Source organism: Ptychodera flava, chromosome 21 (genome assembly GCF_041260155.1).
Source record: "Ptychodera flava strain L36383 chromosome 21, AS_Pfla_20210202, whole genome shotgun sequence".
Lineage (NCBI taxonomy): Eukaryota > Metazoa > Hemichordata > Enteropneusta > Ptychoderidae > Ptychodera > Ptychodera flava.
In genome coordinates this window covers 6,929,643-6,953,246 of record NC_091948.1, presented here as the reverse complement: position 1 = coordinate 6,953,246, position 23,604 = coordinate 6,929,643, and the positions used below count along the sequence as shown (strand labels likewise).

At 37.0% G+C, this 23,604-nt stretch overlaps 1 protein-coding gene across 2 annotated transcripts in view; it reads left to right on the top strand.

Annotated features, from left to right (window-relative positions):
• LOC139121244 (alpha-2-macroglobulin-like) overlaps positions 1-23,604 on the top strand; it is a 124,870-nt gene that overhangs the window by 73,233 nt on the left and 28,033 nt on the right. For both annotated transcript variants that reach the window (XM_070685968.1, XM_070685967.1), the window contains 9 exons: positions 2,247-2,438; positions 5,189-5,285; positions 12,668-12,860; positions 13,965-14,193; positions 15,135-15,380; positions 15,697-15,748; positions 16,379-16,471; positions 18,330-18,506; positions 18,727-18,808. In XM_070685968.1, coding sequence (XP_070542069.1) covers positions 2,247-2,438; positions 5,189-5,285; positions 12,668-12,860; positions 13,965-14,193; positions 15,135-15,380; positions 15,697-15,748; positions 16,379-16,471; positions 18,330-18,506; positions 18,727-18,808 — 1,361 coding nt within the window. The remainder of the gene's footprint in view (positions 1-2,246; positions 2,439-5,188; positions 5,286-12,667; positions 12,861-13,964; positions 14,194-15,134; positions 15,381-15,696; positions 15,749-16,378; positions 16,472-18,329; positions 18,507-18,726; positions 18,809-23,604) is intronic.

Genomic DNA, 23,604 nt, shown 5'->3' with positions numbered 1-23,604 from the left:
CCCAAGGTACATTCTACCTTAACTTAGAAACTTGCCTATTTAGAAACTTGGAAGTCCAGACTCGTGTTTTGCACTGTGAATATGGAGTAGTGAAGTCATGCACGAGCATGAGTATGATAACCAAGGCATGGGAGTGAGGATATACACCTGTACTTTTTGCTCACATTTGGTATACCAATGTGAAGCTGAAGTTGGTGGCGTATGTATGTGTGTGTGTGTGTGTGTGTGTGTGTGTGTGTGTGTGTTTATGTATGTATGTATGTATGTATGTATGTATGTATGTATGTATGTATGTATGTATGTGTGTGTGTGTGTGTGTGTGTGTGTATGTATGTATGTATGTATGTATGTATGTATGTATGTATGTATGTATGTATCTTTGTGTACGTGTAGTATCCCCGTCAACATCCGAAACTCGCGAACCGCGTAACTTTTTAGCTTGGTATTTGGTGTGTGAACTTTAAAAATGTGAAAAATTTTCAAGAATCAATAACTCAAATCCCTTCTTTTGATTGCGTTGAAAATGAGTGTGCAAGTACCTTAGGTAAACCTTATATAAATTTGTGAATATTGTGAAGATATCTTGAATTTTGTATTTTTGATGAATTGTTTGGTTATTTTTCTGATTTTATGTTAAAAATTCTTCTTCTCTGAAACCGCCTGCCCAATTGCTCTCGAATTAGGGTTGGATGTTTGCAAGGGTGTTCCCCTTCTAAAGTGTTGATTTTACGACAAAATTGGAAAAATTGCTGATTTTGGGCAATTTTTGTCATTTTTCAAGCTGCTGGATAGACAGCTTTTATATTTTGTATGCAGATGTCCAGAGATGATAATAGTTAGATATCTGGAAATTGTCCTGAAATATAAAACTCTGTATTTTTAAAGATACGTTTATCATTTTTGGTCAAGAAAACGTGTTCTCAAAATTACTTGTCTGATAGCTTTGTAACTTGGTATAAAAGTCCCGAGGGATGTTATTAGATAAATTTTCTGCACAAAATGTTTGGAAACACCCCCAAATTTGTATATTTAGGTAATTTTCTCAGTTTGTGACCTCGACAGACCTACACCAACCCAGGATGTATTGTGAGACAGTTTCGACGGCTGTGAACATAATTTTGTAATATTTGGTATATATTTGTTGTAAAATTTGATCCAGAAAACAAAGCTGGGGTTAATTTTTCATTGCGGACCAAATTTTGCAACTTTTTAATGTAAGACACACAAAACCTGATGAGAAATTTGGATCAACGATAATTCCTGATGTCATAATCAAGCCCAACAATGGAAGGCATTTCACTGTCTGTAACTAAATTAAGTGCCGTCTACATCCGAATGATAGCACTCATAGCATTAATTTAAAAAATCCCCTAGGTTGTAAATACATTTCCTGTCATCTGGTCGTTGTAAACATGGTAAATACCAAGGGGTGAAACATTTGATATTTATTAGGGGGTAGGGTCTAGAAGACTGATGAGGTAGCATTACTTTTTTACCAGGTCTTTTGTACATTTTTCCCCACTCTTTGTTTTTTCTCCACTCTCCCACCTTTTCTTTTTGGCAAGCCTACTCTGGCTGATGTTTTGTTGACATTTGCTTATGTATTTAGCATCTGCTGCATGTCCCTTTGCTATAGAAGATGATATGCATGTTCCTAAAGATGACCTTCCAGTACCTAAGTTGCAGACCTTATTTGCTTTTGTCATTCTTGTTTTTCTGGTTTAAATATTCCTTGAATGGACCAATTCAAAGCGAATGTGAGCACATAGTGTCCTTGACGGTATTTTTAGACCACGGAATATGACATAAAACTGGTCCAATAATCATTTTCATTCAAGGTAATACATTACCAGGTCCATGGGACATTTGAGATTTACAATTGATTCCATAGATTGATATTGAATATATTTAGCAATTCAATATCAGTATCCATGATTTTAATTCCAAATTTGTGGGTATTAAAGTGAAAAGATGTTGAACTCGAAGATACATTCCACAAAAAATGCATTTTCTAGGACTTCATAATTTTAGACTTCAAAATCAGTAACTATTTCATGTTTCTTTAAGATAACAATCAGGCCTATGATCGAGATATGTTACTCATTAAAACTATTGAAAAAAATCGATATTCATTGTGCAGTCATCAATCACCAAACCATAATGTTACAGATTGCTCTCGAATGTTGATATGCATAGTCGGATTCGGCTCAGCCTTTTGTAAAATGTCGAATTTTCCTATCTTTCAGATATTCCAATTACTTGACGAGTATGATCTGTCAAATACATACGGCTACGCTTATGAAAATATCCGTTGTGGTGACGTTCCGATAGATAATCCTCCTCGGCCCAGATGGCGAGATTTCAGGAAGAAGAGATATTCTCTATACATAGCTGACAATTTTTACTCACGATACGATGATGCTTTCACAGCCTTCAAGGTAAATTATCAAATCTCAGGTTGACAATCTGCTTTGCATTGGACACCTGAAGTTTTTGTGTGTCGCTTGTAAACTTTACAGAGCCAAACATTAGCTGTTTACAGATACAACTGGGCTGCTGTATAGCTGCTGGTTCAATATAATGAAAATCACAAACATACACAGGAATAGTGTTGTGCAAGCCCGCATCTATCAAGTCTGTCACATAATGTACTTGCTTACCTTTGTAAGTTTCAAACTAGAGCTGACACAATCGCATCTGAAGACTTTGATTTGCATTTTTTGCTCACATGTTCACACACATGAGCATATGTCGCAGCGTTGTCTGTCTGTGTCTGCCTATATGTCTGTGCCTGTCTGTCTGTGCTCGATATCTCAAAAACAGCTCATCAGATCAGAATCAAATGTGGTACATAGATTAAGTTTGCAAATGGCAAGAACTGATTCGTTTTTGATGGATGTGGCTGGCTTACTTTTTGCTCATTTACATAATTAATGGCTTTAGAAATAAAACGGATATACATTGAGAACGACTGCACACAATTTGATGAGATTTGCTACAAATGTTGATCACATAAAGGTATATCAGATGTGAAAATTAGTAAGGAGTGACGTAAAAGATAATGACATTTCCTTATTAGGGATATATATCTGAATTTACTCGATCAAATTAAATTGACGAAACTTGGTATGTATATTGAAGATACTATGATAGAACATTATTGAAAGTCATTCAGCATTTTTACTTCAGTCAATTCCTAATTTGCATATTTTATGAACTATCTTTCTTAGGGATATTTATCTGAATTGACTAGACCAAAGTTGACGAAACTTGCTATGTACAATAAGGATACTATGATTGAGAACATTATTGAAAGTCATGAAGCATTTTAACTTTAGCCTATTCCTTATTGGCATGTTTAATGAACTTTCATGATCAGGGATATTTATCTGTATTGACTAGACCAAAGTTGACGAAACTTGCTATGTACATTAAAGATACTATGATACGACGTTATTGAAAGTCATTAAGCACTTTTACTTTACCCAATTCTTCATTTGCATATTTAATGAACTTTTTAAATTAGGGATGTATATTTGAATATACATGACCAAAATTGATGAAACTTGCTATGAACATTAAAGATACTATGATGTAGGCTAACATTATTGGAAGGCATTAAGCATTTTAGCTTCAGCCAATTCCCTATTTGTATATAATGAAATTTCCTAATTAGGGATATATACTTAGATTTATTTTATCAAAGTTGGCAAAACATGCTATGTACATTGATAATTATACCAGGTTATACCAATATTGGAAGACATTTCTCATTTTCATGTCAGCACATTTATAATTTGCATATCTAATGAGCTTTCAAAGTTTGGAATATATAGTTTGAAGGACTTGACCAAAGGCAATTACACTTGCTATATAAAGCGGTGATACTATGACAGCAGTCAAAGAAATTAATTATTTCTATTTCAGATAATTGTATATTTGAATACTTAATGACCTATAGAGTTAATCTCTGCTGAATATTGTTCATTATGTTGATCAGAAAACTTTCAATGGCAAAGGTTCAAATTTACACATAACTGCAACATAAAATGAAACACGTGAGCATTTTCAGTTCATATCTGGTACATGTTGGTGATGATTTGCACAAAAAAAACAACCGATTACCTCTGGACCAGTAATAAGTTGTTTTCCAAATATTACTGTTTGATTAATTACCAAATATTGTTTACATTAATTCGATACAATACAATTATTACAAGTGGACACATTTACTATGGTATGGTAGCAGATTGTTGGTGTTTAGAGATGCAAGTAATGTCTTCAATTCTGGCAGCTCAAAGTTTTTGATGCTTTGTGGGCAGTCTGTATGGTTCTCTTTAAAATTATAGTCAAATATTTCCTATTTGACTGCCACAGTCACAACTCACATGGTCTCGAATGTTTTGAAGAGAACAAGCGATAGCGAGTGCATAAATGAAGTGATCTGGTCAAAACCAAGTTGTATACCGTCGCTGCGATGATTTATTGCTATTATATTTAATTACAGTATATTGCAATGTTGACATGGAACGTCAAAAAAGAATTTTTGCTCTTGCCGACAGCTCGTGCATGTGCCAGTCATGGTACATCGCGAATATACCACGGTTCTTTTCGTGTCTCGACCAATCAGATATATTTTCGCCATCAATATAGTGATATGATATATTTATGCATATTGCAAGCTGAGGCCCATAAAAACTATTAAATACCTAGAGTATACACACCTTATTTTGGAGATCAAAATATTGAACACTGTGTCTTTCCAAGTCGCAATGCAGGGTCCAGGTTTTTATTTGCATGCTGATGACTTCAATGAAGTTTTATTACATGATGATGAAATTTACATAACTATGAGGCCAATTTTCTCATATTTAGCCAGATCATCTTCTCCAAGACCACTCTCTAATAACAAGGGAACCTGATTACGTAAGTCCTGTTTACATTAGAGCAGGGCAATTGATGACATTGTTTTCAATTTTAGACAACAGATCTAGTTATAATGACAAATTTCAACTTGGAAACCAGACCTTCCACAAGGTATAACATGCGTGGAAGACGAGGAACGATATATAAGCCATAGGGTAACTGTACTTTGCTGTCCTCTCTCTCTCTCTCTCTCTCTCTCTCTCTCTCCTCATTTCCGATTCAAACGTTGACTGTCATTACCTGATGTGACCTGGGAAATCAGAATGTCGATATGGTGGTCATGACTGATTTACTCCTCAAAACAAGGCCATGTGAAAGGGGCACATATATCCGACGGATATCACTGCCTCACATGGCAGGTAAGCTGTCTTTATATGGCTCAGTTGTCAATAATAATTACTTCATGGTGAAATAGTGAGATCTTCCAGAAATCAAACTCGGAGACAAATTTTTCAATCTCAATATTATAATGTGTAATAAATACCAACTTGTGCTATATTATATATAATTGCCTGTTTATATGGGTTTATATACCCGAGAGCAGTTTACAGTTTGCCTGACGCCAGGAGGGCAAATTGTCTCCTGCTACGAGGGCACATAAAACCACATATTCAGGCAATCATATTTTTATTAAATGCCTCTTAACAGTTAATGCTATATGACACTTAATTACATGCAGGACATTCTCAAACAATTTTACCATTATCGACCAGCATCAAACATATTTTAACAAAAGTGAAAATAACAGTGCACGCATGGATATTTGACATCTAGCGCTAATCATCTATTTTGTCGTCAAAAACATCGAAGGGTTTCACCGGATCAAGGTAAACCATAGAAACGGGTCAGTACATCGTTCATACAACTCGGTCTTCCATCCTTTAATTATTGATGTATCAACATTCAAAGTTCATATTTGCTTTGACAATATAAATATTTTGTCAGACCTATTAGCATGGAAAGTTGGAGAAACTGTGTACCTGTGTTCAGGTTGTTATATATACCAAAGTTAAGGTGGTATGCACCTTGAAAGTGAAAGACTTGATATCTTGAACAAATTCAGTGAACCTGTAACAATTATCTTACAAATAAAGAATATTAAAATATTAGGGGTCACTGTGCAATGTTTAGTACTAATTAAACAAATAAATTATTATTTACTAATGGTTGAAATTCAAAATGGCAACCATCCCTCGGCCGTTAATTCTATTATTAAAGGGGAAATTTACCCTGAAAATTAATTTTGGAATATTAAACTGATATGGTCATTGAAAGGCTTTCGAGTCGATTTTATTCTCTTTCACTCACTGGCTAACAAACAGCGGTGTAATAAAATACGGAAGTGACGTCGTAAACTTGGTCATTGAAGCAGTCGACGTGTGCAACTGCAAGCTTTTCCACTTAGGGACTGGTCAGTTTCTTCAGCCTGGGGGCCGGTGGATTCACGGGGGGTCACCCTGTTTTTGACTTTGGTGATAGGGGGGGGGGGGGGTCACCATGTTTTTGAAATGCTCAATAGGGGGGGTCAGTGTGTTTTTGAATTTTGACACAGGCTCATCATTGCCTAAAATGCTAGTGTCAACCACAAAATTCATCATTCAGTTGTATTTTTCTGTATAATAATCGCAATCATACCAATCCATAATCCAATAACACTAGGTCAAAATTTGTAAGACAATAGTTGTAAACATAGACACAAAACAGCACAGAACAGACAGTAAATAGACGGTACACAAACAAAGTCAAATTCATGAAAGAAAGATATATGGACCTCTGGCCAAAAGACCAAGAAGTGATGTCAGGTGTTTCGAAAATAGTAAGCGCATCCTGCCCCACATGTGGCACCCGCCATATATCAATCTGTAAGTCAGATAGGTAGTGGTCACTAACTAAGGCCCCATGTCACCGATGCCATCAGTGATCATTTGTCGAAGAGAGATATCGTATTTATCAACCAGCTTGCGATACCTGCCAAAAAAGCGTTTGAATGTAGAGACAAGTCTTGCTCTGGTGTAACCTTGATTTAACAGTTTGAAAGAGAGATGGCCATGTCTTTCTACAAAATCACCATATGAACTGCATGCTCCTGCATATCGAATAAGCTGGGAAATGTATACCCCATAAGCAGGTGAGAGTGGAATATTACTGAGGAGGTGTGGAAAAATAATTATACTAAAGTTGAAATAATCTCTCTTGTCATACAGCCTAGTAGAAAGGTGACCATTAGAGTCAAATTCAAGTAAAATGTCCAGATATGAAGCAGAAGAGGCCGTTTCTGTAGTCTCTTAAATCTCCAATTCTGGAGGATAAATAATAGCGAGATATTTACTGAATTCAGAGTTATTCAATGAAATAACATCGTCTATGTATCTAAATGTAAGGTTGAAAGTACGAGCTACAGAGACCTTTTTCTGCTTGATAAGGTTCTGGATGAATTCTGCCTCGTATGAGAACAGAAATAAGTCGGCAAGTAAGGGAGCACAGTTAGTGCCCATGGGAATTCCTATACACTGTTGGAAAATGTGTCCTCCAAATTCAACAAATATGTTGTCAATGAGGAAATCAAGCATACTGATAATGTCTTTCTCAGTATAAAACACTTTAGCGTTAGTAATATTTTTAACAAAATATGTAGAATTATACCCAAATACCACATATTTGTAACGGCGTGAACCGTTTTTGTAGAAAAATGCTTGGTTGATGATGTTTTTCAAGCGCTCTTTCAATTTATCATGTGGTATTGTGGTATACAATGTGGAAAAATCGAAAGTTTTAATAGATGTTATTTTTGAAACAGATCTTGATTTCAAATTTTCCAAGAGTTCCTTCGAATTTTTTAATATCCACATTTGATTTATACCACTCCGAGAAAAGTCAACATCACAGTATGATTGAAGTCCCCGTTTAACAGTACAAAGAACAGAAGTCAGTATCGTCGATAACTCTGTTGTTGAACATTTTGAAGATCCTGCGATAAACCTAGCTTTGTAAGGTGTTTTGTGGAGCTTTGGTATCCAGTATAAGCTAGGCAACTTATTATGGTCATCCTGTGTATTAATCCATGAATGACTTACGGTTTGCCAAAATTTCAGATTTGTTGAACATTGATTGTCTGTAAGTGGAGTTGGTGGAGGTCTTAGTTACACAAAGTTCGTCTATAAGACATTCAAAATAATACTTCTTACAGACAAATACAATATTATTGGCAGCTTTATCAGCAGGGACGACAACATATTTGTCATGGATATCATTCAAACACTTAACAGCATCAGGATCTTTAAATACAGAATAGGGTCTTCTGCAAACATGTGATCTTAGTCGACCAATACGGCCACGCACTATTTTCCTCACAGATTTGACCCATTCTGACAGTGTGTCCAGCTCTACATCCTCCCTTTTAGCCCATTTCCTGGCATATTCTTCAACTGCGTCCATAATGATCTTAAAATTATGGTTCCAGTTGATCCTGCGAGGTTCTCGAACTTGGGTCCACAAGATAATATCTTACGAAGGTGGTGATGTTCAACCAAGTTCAGATCACCAGTGATGACATGGCCAACTGGAGTATATTTGAAGGGAGATGTAGAGCAGTCACAGGATGCTGGTGTTTGAAGGAATTCATCAATTTTTAAGTGCCGCAATGCCTTATTGTAATTGAATATTTTATTGGAGATTGTCTTGGTGTATTGATATGACAGAATAGGTACAGACTGGTTCTTAAAGTATACAGGTATAGTTGATGTAACCTTTTTGTTGTGTAGTATATTGCTGATATTAATGGCATCAATTCCTTTGTTAGTAAATGGAAGATGTATGAAATGACGATGATCATCAGTCTTAGGTTCAGCACGAACAGGCTTGTATAGTCTGTATAGTGCAATGTCAGCAATAATACTGACCAGTCTGTACGGTTGTTTGTTCGGATCTGTCAAAGACAATCCCAATGCATAGACATGCAACCTACTCAAGTCCTTGATGGAAAGAGCAAATAATGAAGTACGAATGTGATGGAGACCTAAAGGCTTCTGCAATAAAAGAAGCAGTTCATGAAATTTGTCATGGTAATTGGAGGTAGCTGATGTATCCAATTTAGGCCGATGGTAACGCCTATGTCCATGACTACGTCTTCTACGGACAGAAGACTCAAATAGGCCCATCACATTCTGAACAACCAGGACTTGAGAGATTGCCTATATCTTTGATGTTGTCGTTACAACCATAAGGCATTGCGGTACCTAACTGTCTAATCCAGTGGTATTCTCTCTGTCTACGGAATGGTGAACTAAGTGTGGGGCTGTTGGTTGGATGGTATATTTTTTCAAGAATACGGACACGCATAGACAAAGTGGAGTGATCGTCCTGGTTAAAATGCTTATAAAGTTGCACATCCAAAGATCGATTCACTCCACTGCGATGTCCGTTCATTCTAGATCGTAAGCTGTTTCCTGTTACACCAACATAAATGAGCCCACACAATGAACACTCAATTCCATAGATTACGTTTTTTGTCGTGCAATTCAGAGGTTCCAGACATTTGGTAGAATAGGTCTTCCCTGTCAAACTACTACTGAACTGTTCTGTAGTGATGAGCATACTACAAGTTTTGCAGTTTTTAATACCACACTTTGTGATAGAACCTGTATAATCACAAGCTGGAGATGACTTTAAACAGTCCGTCAGTAGCAATCTGTATGTTCATATTTTTCAGTGTGCTCTTCAAGCTCATTACTTTAATATATCAGACATTTTTCAGCATGCCCTTCAGGTGCATGACTTTAATATACAAGGCATATACATCAGAGATATCAGGATGTTTCACATTTTTCGGCGCGCCCTTCGGGCGCCATACTTTAATAAATCAGAGATATCTTGATGTTTGCTAAGTGAAAGTGTACCATTATGAAATCTGCATTTCATATGAAAAGGATGACAAATTCCTGATACTTTTCTGTTCTCTCTGTGAGAATTCAGTATGAAAAAGCAACATGCACAAATATTTCACAATATATATTTGATACAGTGACTTATTATAGAGATAGAAAAATGACAAGATATCTTTTCTTCTCATTGATGCAATTATTTTCCTTTGTTTCACAGGTTTTCTGTAGAAAGATGCTTTTTTATGAACAAAATAACAGTTAAAAAAGGCAGTTTTTGTCATTATTAGCTGTGCTTTTATGGTTTCAATGTTACATGAAAAGGTCCTCTCAGACACTGTACACATTAGATTTGGCTAAAAAAGCTCTCTATGGCTCCTCAGGAGATTTAATTGGATGGTTGGCAAGTCTTAACACCCATCAAAGTTTTTGATTCACTGCTTTTTCCTCTTTGATATTAATGATTGACATCCATTTTTGTACAATAGTTCAGGACATCTGGTTAAGCAGAGAAAGTGTGAAATACATACAGCTCATTCAAAATACAGCTCATTCAAAATGTACTGTATTCAAACTTTAAGATTCACACTTTGAAATTCCTATCTTACAACTGACATGTCAACAATTTCATTACAACATAGAATGACTATTTAAAATATAAATAGATGTAAAATGTAAAATATAATATATATATATATATATATATATATACCAAAACTTGTTTGTATCTTCTCAGAGGGGTAGAGTGCTCGATGCAGGGATGCAGAGCAATATTACAATAAATATGAGAACACATCAAGTATGTTTGGTACCTATTACTCAAGTTTCACGCATACACGCGATCGTCAGATAGGTAGATTTTATTGTGTGAAATTTGCTTCAGGTGCTTACATATAAGTGTCAGGTTGGGTCAAACCATTTGATGTTGTGGGTTGGATTGAAATTTGACAAGTAAAATTTGTTTTCGTGTCGGCACTTGGAGACCAACTCCGAACGCTTGTTTAAAAGGCTAGATTTATCTGCATTGATTATGAATAGCTTCTCTGTAAGGCAAAGGTTGCATTTTTTGACACATTTGAGTAACTGCTTGCTTTTGATAGGATTGACCATGATATATTAAATGGTTTGTCCTGAGATTTCAAGTGACAGACATATTTTGACAATTCTGTGCTGTTGGCGTATGCCTTACTTCGGAAAGATTGGACATGATTTGCATAGCGTGTTTTAAATGTGTTGTCAGTTAGACCGATGTAATGTTTCGCCTCATTGGCATCGCTTGTAACAGTAGCTTTATAGATTATAGATTTAGACTGGCAAGCCCCCTGGAGTGGGGGTATAATCTATAAAGCTACTGTTACAAGCGATGCCAATGAGGCGAAACATTACATCGGTCTAACTGACAACACATTTAAAACACGCTATGCAAATCATGTCCAATCTTTCCGAAGTAAGGCATACGCCATAATTTTGTTTTACCTATGTCGCGCCCGGGGGGGGGGGGGGTCACCCTGTTTTCGAAATTTGGAATAGGTGGGGTCAGCCACTTTTTGACGTCGGCAAAAAATAATCCACCCCCCCCCCCCCCGGCCGAAGAAACTGACCAGTCCCTTACAGTGTATAGAATGGCTACAGAATATGGGGCCAAGCACTCGGTGTCGATGTTTAAGTCGTGCAGAAATAAAGTTTTCTGCGAATACCACTTTGAGAAGGACTGCTTTTAGCGAAAGTTGCAAGTCCAACTACTGAGCTACAAGACTAAAAGAAAACTGCCCGGGGCATATCAAGCCCCAAGTGCTTTGCTTGTACATATTGGACTGTGCGTACGCTCAGGCACTAGAAACGGAACGCTGTAGACAGAACCGCTGGTTCTAGACTAATCATGGCTACATCAGGGTGTTCTGTAACACATCAAAACTGCTTGGACTTTTAGAATTAATGTCGATCTCTTTAGAGCATTGGCATTACTTCGGTGTCGGCGTGATTTCACAGCGATTGGATTGACAATGAAGTGACAGGCATGATTGATCGCCGAAAGTAATTTGAACTTCGTCATCGGAGCTAGAATAGTCACTTTCCGAACTCGAGTAGCTGTAACTTTCTGAAGAGGTCAGTCTTGGATCATCGATTGCTCGTTCAGGTTTGCAGTTATACCGATTATCTTTGCCATTATGATTTTCAGTCGAGCGCTGAGGTTTGCGTGCCGCGTACGCGTACTATACTTGGCGTAGAAGAGCTAGATTATAAGTGACCTCGCTTTGAGCCCGCTGTGACCAGCAAGTTTGATACGTCACTTCCGATTTCTATGCGTTCAGCTTGTGGCCACTGCGCTAATACGCGCAAGTGAAAGTGAATGAAACCAACGCTATTTTGTTTATTTTTCACTAAATAACGACCTGATTACCTGAGAAAGTCTGGGTAAATTTCCCCTTTAACTCTATTGGTCAAAATAAAATTGCCAATTTTCAAACAACTGAGACATCGAAAATGCTTGTTACTCCTAGAGCTTTAAAATGAATGCCCACAAATGGTAGATCAGAAAAGAAGAGAAAACATTTTAAGTCTGAATATATGTCCCTGAGGTGCATCCTACCTTCATAAACGGAAACGGTCATCAGAACTGTGCCTGAGCGAGTTTCTTGTTAACAAACAATGTCTTTCGTGCACGTCATCATCATAGCTGCAACATTTAAATTATACGATACAGGGATCATGCCAGACACGTTTGAATTTCACCAATCACCATCGTGCCTTGGATGGGTCCCATTCGACCTTTGAGCGCAGTTCCGACGACTGTATTCCTTTAAGCAGAACACCATAAAGTCATGTACTGAAAGTTGTGACACTTGGTGGTTTTTGCATGGCAGCTGATCCAGAGCCAGTAACTATTCCAGAGGCAGAACGATTTGTCGTCGGGGAAGCTGATGATGCTCTTGCTTTTGAATACTATGTTGGTGAAGTTGCGGAAGAATATGTTGGTGAAGATGAGAACTTTTCCCCGCTGGTGGAAATTCGAACATATTTCCCGGACACTTGGCTCTGGAAGCTTCAAAGAATAGGGTAAGTAGGATATAGTCATCATTTACCTATCTTTGTTGACTAAAATACAGGTATATACTCCCGTACAAATGGCGATAATCGACACTTCCACAACAGTAAACCATTATGGTCTTATTGATATCAAAAGTTGACAAACATCACATCACTCTGGGAAGTTGACCTTAAAATTACTTTGGAATATTGTCTGCATTAACCTTACTTTCAGACGTATGCATTTAAAATGTGAATGTAATTTCATAATTCCAAATCCTTAGTTAGGGTCACCTTTACAAAAGGCAGTGTCGGTCAGAACAAATTTTGCAATAAACGTTAGCACAGGTTCGCAATTAAGTGATGAAGACAGGCAGACTTCTATATCTTCAAAACACACCACTCAGACTTGTCAATATAGGGTACAGATGGAGACAGAAAGATAGATATCCAACAAATACAACAGTTGTCATCATCGATGGCTTTCATTGTCAGATCATTACATCAAACTGACAGTCCTATTGTTTATGAAACTTTTGAATACATAGAATGTAACCTTAAATAATTTGTTACTTCAGCCACAATGGTATTAATTTCTGAACTGTTTTTCAAACTTTTTAAATAAGGGTAGGGTTTGCAAGTTGTGTACATCAGGCCAACAAAAACATGCCTTCTGACTCCTTCAGAAATCACTATGAAATTCCGCGATCTCATTTACAAATGAGAGTTAAGATGATGTGTAGGTGAGTGAGAAAAATACTTGCATCTGCTTTCCACACTTCAACTTTATGCTGTCATGCTGAGTGTATTGAAATTATCTGAAAATGGATATGGCAGTAAAGTAATTTGCAACTTCTCTCCTTCAACGGCTAAATATCTAGTGTTGGCCATATTAAATGTTATAAACTTTCAATTGTTTGTGAGGTTAAAAAGACCAATCTTAAAAAATGCAATATTGAAAATAGATTTGAATATTAATGAACAGGTATAGGTAATAGCATTGTCTTGAGCAAAACCCTAAACAGTAGAGCATTAAAAATAATCCTAGCTACCTGTGCAGACATGGAAGAATGTATGGATGCGAAGAAAACTTTGTGGTCACTCCTTGTAAAAATATTTTTTTATTTGTCGTAGCATAAGTGGTCATTCAGTGACCGAAGTTGAAGTACCTCATACTATCACAGAGTGGATCGGGAGTGGATTTTGTACTTCATTAGAGAAAGGTGTTGGTGTTTCTGAAACTGCTAAACTGACAGCCTTCCAGCCCTTCTTCCTGTCCTACACACTGCCATATTCTGTGATCCGGGGAGAGAAAGTACCCATTTTGGTCACGGTGTTCAACTACCTGTCACAGTGTCTCACAGTGAGTGCCATAGTCACAAGTTATTTTTCATGATATGCGTAGTGCTACCCATGCTGATAGGCAGTTTCCATGGATCTCCAGCTCTCATATATACAAACAGACAAATCAATATTACTGTTTTCAGAATTTGGAAATTCCAATAGGTTGGCCACTTCTAAGTCACCTAGTTTTCTCCTACAGTTAACTAAATAACAAGTACCCAATAATAATTCTAATAATAAAAATAATAATAATAATAATTAGCAATAATGTACCCCTCTCAGCCCACAATAGACTCAATCACATTTTGCTTGATATAATGTTAGAGGCAAAGCCGAGTACGTTATGGAATGCAAAGTTTGCTTGAGTCCATTATGGGTTGGAAGTGATTATGAATTATAATATTGCCATTATTTTGTTGTTTTTGCAATGTAAGTGAATTTGTAGATGGAGAAAAAAATTCCAGGAAAACTATGCTGAATAACTGGATACATTATCAGTAATAATCTCGGAGGATGATGTCTCAAAATTCACTGGTAATGACAAAGCTACAACATAATATGATATGAAAATATTTCTTTTAGCCAGGTATATTTCTAATTTTATGTGCGTCTTTTGCATTTCTAATATCAGTGTTAAACATACTACTTGATTTTGACAATTTCACTCTATATATTACATATATTGAGGACTGGTCAAAATATTGTGGTATCGCTTGGTATTGTTTGTTGCTTAAAACATATCATTGTGTAATTTTCAATAATCGAGAGGTGAGTACATTAATTCGTGAGAATAGGCATAACAGGTCACAAGGTCACAGAACACTGCACAACACTCTTCTGTTATGTACTTCCCCAGCAAGTAATCATTGTTCATCACAGTCATACCTCATGAGCAATGCTTTTACAGTGTTAAAACTGGTTCCTTATTAAAGAAACTTGTAATTTGATTCAATTCATCAGATTGAATTGAGATTTTCATTGTCAAATGACTTTGAAAGCCTGGAAGATTCTCCTGTGAAGAGGGTTTGTGTTTGTGGAAGTGAATCTACAACTGTCAGTTATCGCATCGTCCCAAACACACTTGGTGAGATTCCCATCGCAGTGCGGGGAGAGTCTGTCAATGGAGCCGAGCTGTGTGGTAATGAAGCTGTGATGAGTGATAGAATTGGTGCCAAGGATGCACTCTCTAAGACTCTCATGGTAGAGGTGAGACTTTGAAAAACATGATTTCAGTTTACAACTGTTTGTTTGATTAAAAAGTGCAAATAAAAACGTTTGTGTCCATTAAAATTCTCACCAAAGTCGATCCGGCTATCATTAACACCTTGTTATCCATTGCTCTAAGGGGTATTCCCATAGAAAAGGTGTACTAGTATATGTGCCGCCCGAATTGGTCACATTTGCACGGAAAAATCCTTAAAAATGAGTCGATTTTTCATATGAAAAAACCCTAAGTATTGGTCGATATCAAAGCAAATATCCCATGCTTTAGGAAAACCTATATATATTGTTTTGGTTTTAGCCTGAAGGAATCGAAGAAGAGTACACCATTAGTTCTTTCTTTTGTCCAAAAGGTTAGTGTTGTTAATATATTCTCTAGATAAAATCCAATCTACTATTCTAATCAATACTGAACTAAACAATACTGACTATAAGTAAGAATAAAACTCTGTAAACATTAACAATACTTTCACCTTGAACCTGTTCATCCAAAGTCCCTGTAAACAGGTGTGAATTCATCATGGAGAACATGCGTTGAGACGACGGTCAAGATTCATACTCATGAAAGCTTCAGGTATCTTGTTCTTGCAAAGAGACTGTGAATGTTGTATGTCCACTGGCCTAAATAGTGACATTGTTGTTTCTCGATCAAAAATCTATGTTTGATTTTCTATCCCTGAGGTGCATTCTACCTCAGTATTACAGAAAAAACAATGTCACTTTTTAGGTATATAGTCATATGTAGTCTAAATATGCCCATATATGGTCAAAGGGGCGTTCCTTGGTATTCAAAAAGCCCATGTAAGGGCGCTGTTTTTAAAAAGCGGCCACCCGCTTAAAATCTGTGATTGGTTAGTTTCCCTTTCTGTGGTAACTGTGGCAAAATGAGAACAGGTGACAGTATACCTTTAAGATCATGTCTCATTATAAATTTAAATCAGAATGGTTGCATCCATCATTAAACATATTTTTTTGAAATATAGATGAAGCCAATGATGTTTATGAAAGCAGAATCAGACTTGAAGTGCCTGATAATGTTATTGATGGATCTGCCAGGGCTACTCTCTCTGTCATTGGTGAGTTTTACCCAGTGAACTTTCCATAGCATCATTCACAAATTTAGCGTCAACAACAGAAGCATGGACTCAAAATTGCTGGAATATCACAAGTACAGCATTTTCTGCCTATGAGAAATCACAAGTAGCTCTTTCACTAGGTATTGTCTAGTGTAAATACTTTCTCAAAATTTGTGGGATTAGATGTTACTGTCATTAAATGCTTTTGGCAACTACATGTAGGGATAAAACTTGCATTTCCTACATATCTACATCAGAAAGACTTTGTGTATTATTGTTTTATCCATTTGTATCTTATGCACACCTGTATCTTATAACAGATGCACACCTCTTCACGTAAATGAATTCGCGCTGTCTGCTGCATCTCACAAGTAATCTTGCTTTTTACTGTCATTTTAGGCGTACTTTTACTTTCTTCAAGTTATCACTTCTTCAGTTTACTTGTGAACATCCATGGTCAACCCTGATCAACTGGATGAAAAATTTATTTCAAGGCTGTATTTTTACTGGAACAGAAAAATCACCTTTCCCAAACATTTCCCTGTTCAAGAACTTTTCTCTCACTTGTTGGACAATTCTAACACTGTTTTACACCAAGCGTGCCCTTTCTCGAAAAAATCCTCAACTACTTGGTGCTTGTTTGCTGAACTGTAGATCTATTCGAAACAAAGTAGCAAAACATCACTGGGTTTATCACTGACAACAGCATCGATTTCGCATTGTTCATGGAAACCTGGTTATCACAGGATGGAACCAACCATTTTATTATGGGTTAGGTCACCCCATGTGGTTATCAATTGCTTCATGTTCCAAGAGAAAAAAGGAAAAGGTAAAGGTGTGGTGTTACTGAATAAAGTTGGTCTAAGAGTTACCAAGGTGGAGAAACCTCCTACATTCAAATCTTTTGAGTATATTAAAACTAACTTACGTTACAAATGAGAAAACTGGAAGATTTTTGTCGTTAACAGGCCACCACCTTCCAAGAAGAGTGGTCTAACACCCGCAGGGTTTCTTGATGAATTTTCGAACTTAATTTCAAATCTTTCCTCCCCTTCTTTCCTCAATGGTGTTAATTACCGGTGATTTTAACATACATATTGATCACCCAAACCATCACGATGCTCGCAGATTTAATAGTTGCATTACTTGATTTTGCATTACTTGAAATCGAATTTCTTTGATGGAAAAATTGGGAAAATCACGAACTCTACGGCGAGTGGAGAGGGCGCAGTAAGAATTGTAAAATAATTGGAGTGATCAAACCTTTTTGGTGGTGCTTTTTGAAAAAAATCAAATATCTTGCCACCAAGTGGTTGTCATGGAAACAGGCTGCATGAGTATAAGGATCATTTTTGCTTATCACAACCCATCAAAAAACTGTCTCGAAATATTTCTTGCATATTCTGCCATTTTCAATGACATTTGACAAAAATGATATTTTGAACCCCAAAATGGTTGCCATGGAAACACTGGGCAACAAAATGACATTCTTTTTTGTTCATTTCGACCAAAAATAGCCCTATACTGAAATTTTCGTGAAAATCGGACCTATTATTATTTATTCGCATTATGATAATTATAAATCTTTATTTAATTATTATTATTATTATTATTATTATTATTATTTGCATCACGCAAGCAAAATTTTCGTTCTGATTTTAACAAAAGGAGTTGAAGTCGCAAGTGATAGTAGGTATTAAACTAAAAGAGACATGAACGTAGATGTTTGATTGTCTGCATTCTGATTTTAAACCCGATCGAAGATGTAACCGAATTACCACCATGGACATATAAATACTATATTTATTTATCTTGTAAAGTAGGAAAACTTGACAGACTGTTGTTTCTCTTGCTACAGGTGACATAATGGGACCCACTCTGTCAGGTTTGGATAGATTGCTGACAGTTCCACATGGATGTGGAGAACAGAATATGATATCTTTCACTCCGAATATCTTTGTTTTACAATACTTGACACAAACTAACCAGGTCACTGCAGAGATTGAGGAGAGGGCCTTGGCAAATATGAAAAGAGGTATGCTTGCGTAATTGGTTTACAAGGAAATTTTTGCTTTTCAACCACGACAGCACAAAGCGACCAACAACGTCTTTTATGTCAGATTTAACTATTAGATATTGTTTTAACCCAATAATTTGAAAATAACTTTTAAGCTTCAGCTGCTGTTTGATAGGATTAAAAGCAATGTGCATTGATGTAATTGGTTGCAAATGGTATGTCATCTTTTGCTTTACAGGTTATCAGCGAGAATTGAGATACCGACATAACGATGGCTCATATAGTGCATTTGGTAAGAGAGACCGAGAAGGCAGTACATGGTGAGCATTAAAACAGTTACGGGCAGCATATTCATATAAAGCATCTTACAGGTGCCGCCAACTAAGCTGTTCGTGCAAAAAGCTGTTCGTGCGAAGTTTTTAGCGGGTTGGCAAATTTCGAAACTAATCAGCTGGCGGGGAGAAAATATCGACATTTACTGTGGGCGGAGAAGAAATTTCATTACTTTCAATGGGCGGGGAGAAAATTTTTGACAGTGGGCACCGGAAAATACGTAGAGGGAGGGGAAAGCAGCGTGCTTAATAGAACTTGAGGAGAATTAAGCGCCTAACTTAGAGGGGAGTAATGTTCCAAGGTATACTGCTAACTGCTCGCATAGTTTTGTGTTGATCTTGGTTGCCTAGTGGGCATCTAGTCGGCGTTTGGGAATTTCAGTAGTGGGGAGAGGGCAGCGGGAAGCTTAAATTGTTGTGGGGAGTGGGAAGACTGTATATACCGGAGAGCAGTGGGCATCAACATTCAGTGGGCGGGCACATTTTTAGTGTCCAGTGGGAGGGCAGTTACGAACAGCTCTTACGTTCCCCTCCAAATTTTAGGTCATTTTTATTGTAGAAAACACCTGAAGAAGCTCTAAATTTAGAGCGAAACGTTGTATTTGAGGTATAATAAATACGTTTGGAACCTAACAACCAGGTGTGGTAGTGTGTGTCAACCCAAGTTTCTTCTATCTTCACCCCACTCCACGCTCCACTGGGGATCACCTGAATTCCTACAGTTTCTTATACATACATATATATATATATATATATATATATATATATATCAGATATATATATCAGATATATATATATATCATATATATATATATATATATATATATATATGTGTGTGTGTGTGTGTGTGTGTGTATATATATATAATTTTTGAGATATATTCAGTCATTCTGTGTTTTAATGAAATTGTTGTCGTGTCAGATGTAAGATAGGAACTTAAAAGTGTCAATTCTAAAGTTTGAACACTGTATTTTGAATGAGCTGTGAATGCATTCCACTCTTTTTATGCATAACCAGATGCCCAGAACTGTTGTGAGAAAAATGTGAGTGTGAAATATTAGTGCATGTTGCTTTCTATTACTGAATTCTCATAGAGAAAACAGAAAAGTGTCAGGAATTTGTCATGCTTTTCATATGAACTGCAGATTTCATAATGATCAGTACACTTTGCAAAACAGACTTTCAATTTACAGACACCAAGATATTTCTGACATATATCTCTGATATATTAATTTACTGTGCCCAAAGGGCGCGCTGAAAAATATTAAACATCCAGATATCTTTGATATATATATATATATATATATATATATATATATATATATATATATATATATATATATATATATATATATATATATATCTCTGATATATGAAAGTCATGCAGCTGTAGGGCATCGTGCTGAAAAATATTATTTGCTATTTTAAAGAAATGCGCCCAAAGGGCGCGCCAAAAATTTTAAACATACAGATATCTCAGATATATTTATGTATTATATATTAAAGTTTTGCACTACGGGTCTCTGAAGAATGTCTTATTATTATTATTAAAGGTACGCGCCCGAAAAAATGCAACTGAATGATGAAATCTGTGGCTTGCCGTATGAGCCGTGTCGAAATTCAAAACACACTGACACCCCCCTCCATATTTGACATTTCAAAAACATGGTGACCCCCCGTATCACCAAAGTCAAAAACAGGGTGAACCCCCCCCCCCTGAATCCACCGCCCCCCCCCCAGGCCGAAGAAACTGACCAGTCCCTTAGCTATTGTTTCTAGAAGTGGCAACATTGTACAGCCTCTTCTGGATGTCGATACTGAGGCCTCGTCGATTCTTAAGGATCATTCTGGTTGTTAGTTGTCATATGAACCTAGGCAACCTCCTTTCAGGTGTCTCTTCGCCTCCTTGCGAAATTTCTTCTTCGGTTTCGGTGTGGCCGGTATACTTAGACAACGTTTGATGGTATTTGTTGAGGAAAATGACCAAATGGCGTGCTCTATGGTGCAGAAAAAGTCTGGAGATGAACGAATACTGGCTTACCGGACTATAGGACTTCATCAAAACATTGTTGCGGTTTATTGTTGACATACGGAAGTGATCCTGGTGTTTGGAGAAGCCCCAACACGTCACTATTCAAATTACGCACAGTTACGTCACCCGTTGGGGATTATGCGAATAGCGATGCAAATGTGTCGACGGAGTTTACAAAAGCTCCCCGATTTGATATGGGATAGCCACGTGCATTTGTTTTGATTTTTAGAAATTGTGAATTACACGGATAGCATACCTTATTTTGAACTTGCATCTGAAAAACCAGTGTGTTAAACTTCAAGCGATCATTGGTCAATGCAGGTAATTTTGTCACAACATAAATTGTAAAGTTGAAGTATCTAAATGTGAACATCTGTAGGAACAAGTAAATAGGTACATAAACTGTTTCTGGGAAGATTTTACGACTGCCATTAAACAATAAAGACAAAAGTTACAGGAAATTACAAATAGGTAAGAGTTCACATTTTTAGAAGTGTGAGGATTTGTTATAAAGGCCCTCATGATGTTCTCCTGCACTTAACACCAATCCTGGTCATTTCAAATTTAGCTCGCAATACCATAGTATATGCCATAATGGATAGAGAAGGTTAATTGAATTGTATTTTGGACTGAGATCCATTTGTACACAATATTAATGCACTTCACATGCATGCTCGTTTTTGTTCACAAGCTTATATTTGCCATTTCAATAACCTTTCGCAGAGCAGAACAAGAAATAGTAGCTAATACAGGCTGTACATTTAAATTCTGAAAAATATCAGCAATAATTTCAGCTGATGTCACTTTAACAACATTGTATTGCACAAAGACTGTGTTTGGACGTTTTTGTTTTTGTGAAAAATTGCTGCACGAATGCTAAACCCATTTCCTCTAGCTCCCCCGAAATCAAATGATCCACCCCTATGATACTGCAATGCTCGTGCGACCAGATGGCAGTTTGAAACATACCATTGTCATGTATGCGTTGGACCCTGTAACGAAACCCTAAATAGCTAAAAGCAAAAACTTACATCCAATTCAATATATTCATACTTATGAACCTTCATGAATTTAGTAAAAGTGCAAACTACTGAATATTCATTTTTATGCTGCAATGCCACATGTAATATGGCAGGTATTATATTCGTATAGTACAGAAACTGGCTAGATTTTTGTGTGTTTACCCGTCCGCCCACAGTAAAGGCTTGAGAATGGTAGCATGCATCACAGCATCACTTGGTAGGAAGATTTGACAGTAGCTGCAGTGAAAGATGCTCGACATCATGCTTTGAACGGCAGCAGTTCTTTGTTGCTGATGATTGGCTATTGTACAGCCATTTCAAAATACAATTCACATAGCCGCGATTTAATGTCATTGTACTTTGAATCACATCATAATCTAATCCGTTATTTGTATTCGTTTTTTCATAATTTGGGTTTGAATAAAATGACAGCTTATGAATTGTCCTCATGATGTGAATTGCAGAAAACATTAGACCTAATGAAGTGATGTCAGCTCTGGTTCGACTCATGCAACGTAGTGCGCTCGTAGTTAGGGGAATTTACGAGTTCAGAGGTACCAGTCTGGATCGTAATGCTTTCAGTAACTGAAGCTGACACACCAAGATGTAGATTGTAACACAACCTTGTACTTTATTGCAAGATGGCGACCGTGTCGTTCACTGTCAGGTGCAGCCAACGAACAATGCACTTTTAAAAAGGTCCTTACTATGATAAGATATACTGCGCATGACAAATAATGTGAAGTGACTAATTTTAAGTCAAGAGGGTAATTAATTAGCTGTTCATAATTTGCCCTCCCACTGAAAATTTTTCGACTTACCCTCCCACACGCAAACTTCATTTTTACCGACTCCCCACTTATTTTTGCCTGTTTCCCCTCCCCACTGTGAATTATTGAAACTCCCTCGCCCTGTGGCGAAAAAAACTTGCCAATTTCCCCTGTCCTGGAAACAATTCCCCTCAAAAAAATTTTCGCCAAGCCCTGTCCCCAGGACAATCAACCGATATCCGCCCTGCCCTACAAAGAAAACTAAAATTTGCTCCCCTACCACCTAAAAAAATGTTCCCTGCCCTAGCAAAATTAAAATTTCCCCTGCCCTCAAAAATTGCTCCTGGAATAGCTTTTTCGATGAATAGCTCCGTTGGCTGCACCTGCACTGTCAACGGTCTGATCTCTAGTCTCTCTAGTCTAAGCCCTCTACAAAGTTAAATACATCTTCAAACTTACATAATTACTAAAGTTATCACGTGGTAATTTTCCCGCCAGTCTTTGATTGTTTCTTAAGATTAAATAAGATCACACCATGGAATATCCCGTTCTCGATTTCTCTCAATGAAATCTTAACCAATAATTAATTAAACTATCACACTATCTCCTATCTGCTTCTCGTACGATCTGAGTCAATGACCTTCACACGCCTTGGCCACGTGAGGGACGCTTCGAGATAAATCTCTACAGGGAGGGGCGTTACACAACGTAGTGTTCTTTATCAAGAGTAGGACATCAAAATTGGCCAATCATGGCTAGATAAAATGTATGACAACAATGTCTCCACCATAACCAAAGTCTTTGAAGACTAAGGATTACAATGGTCCTTCACCAGATAATAATTTTGACCGTAATTCTGATAATGACGGAGATACATTCAGTGAAGTAGATACCAGTGATAGAGTGGTCACGGATATTGACACATAGTTGATGATGCTGACTACCATAATCACTAAAACA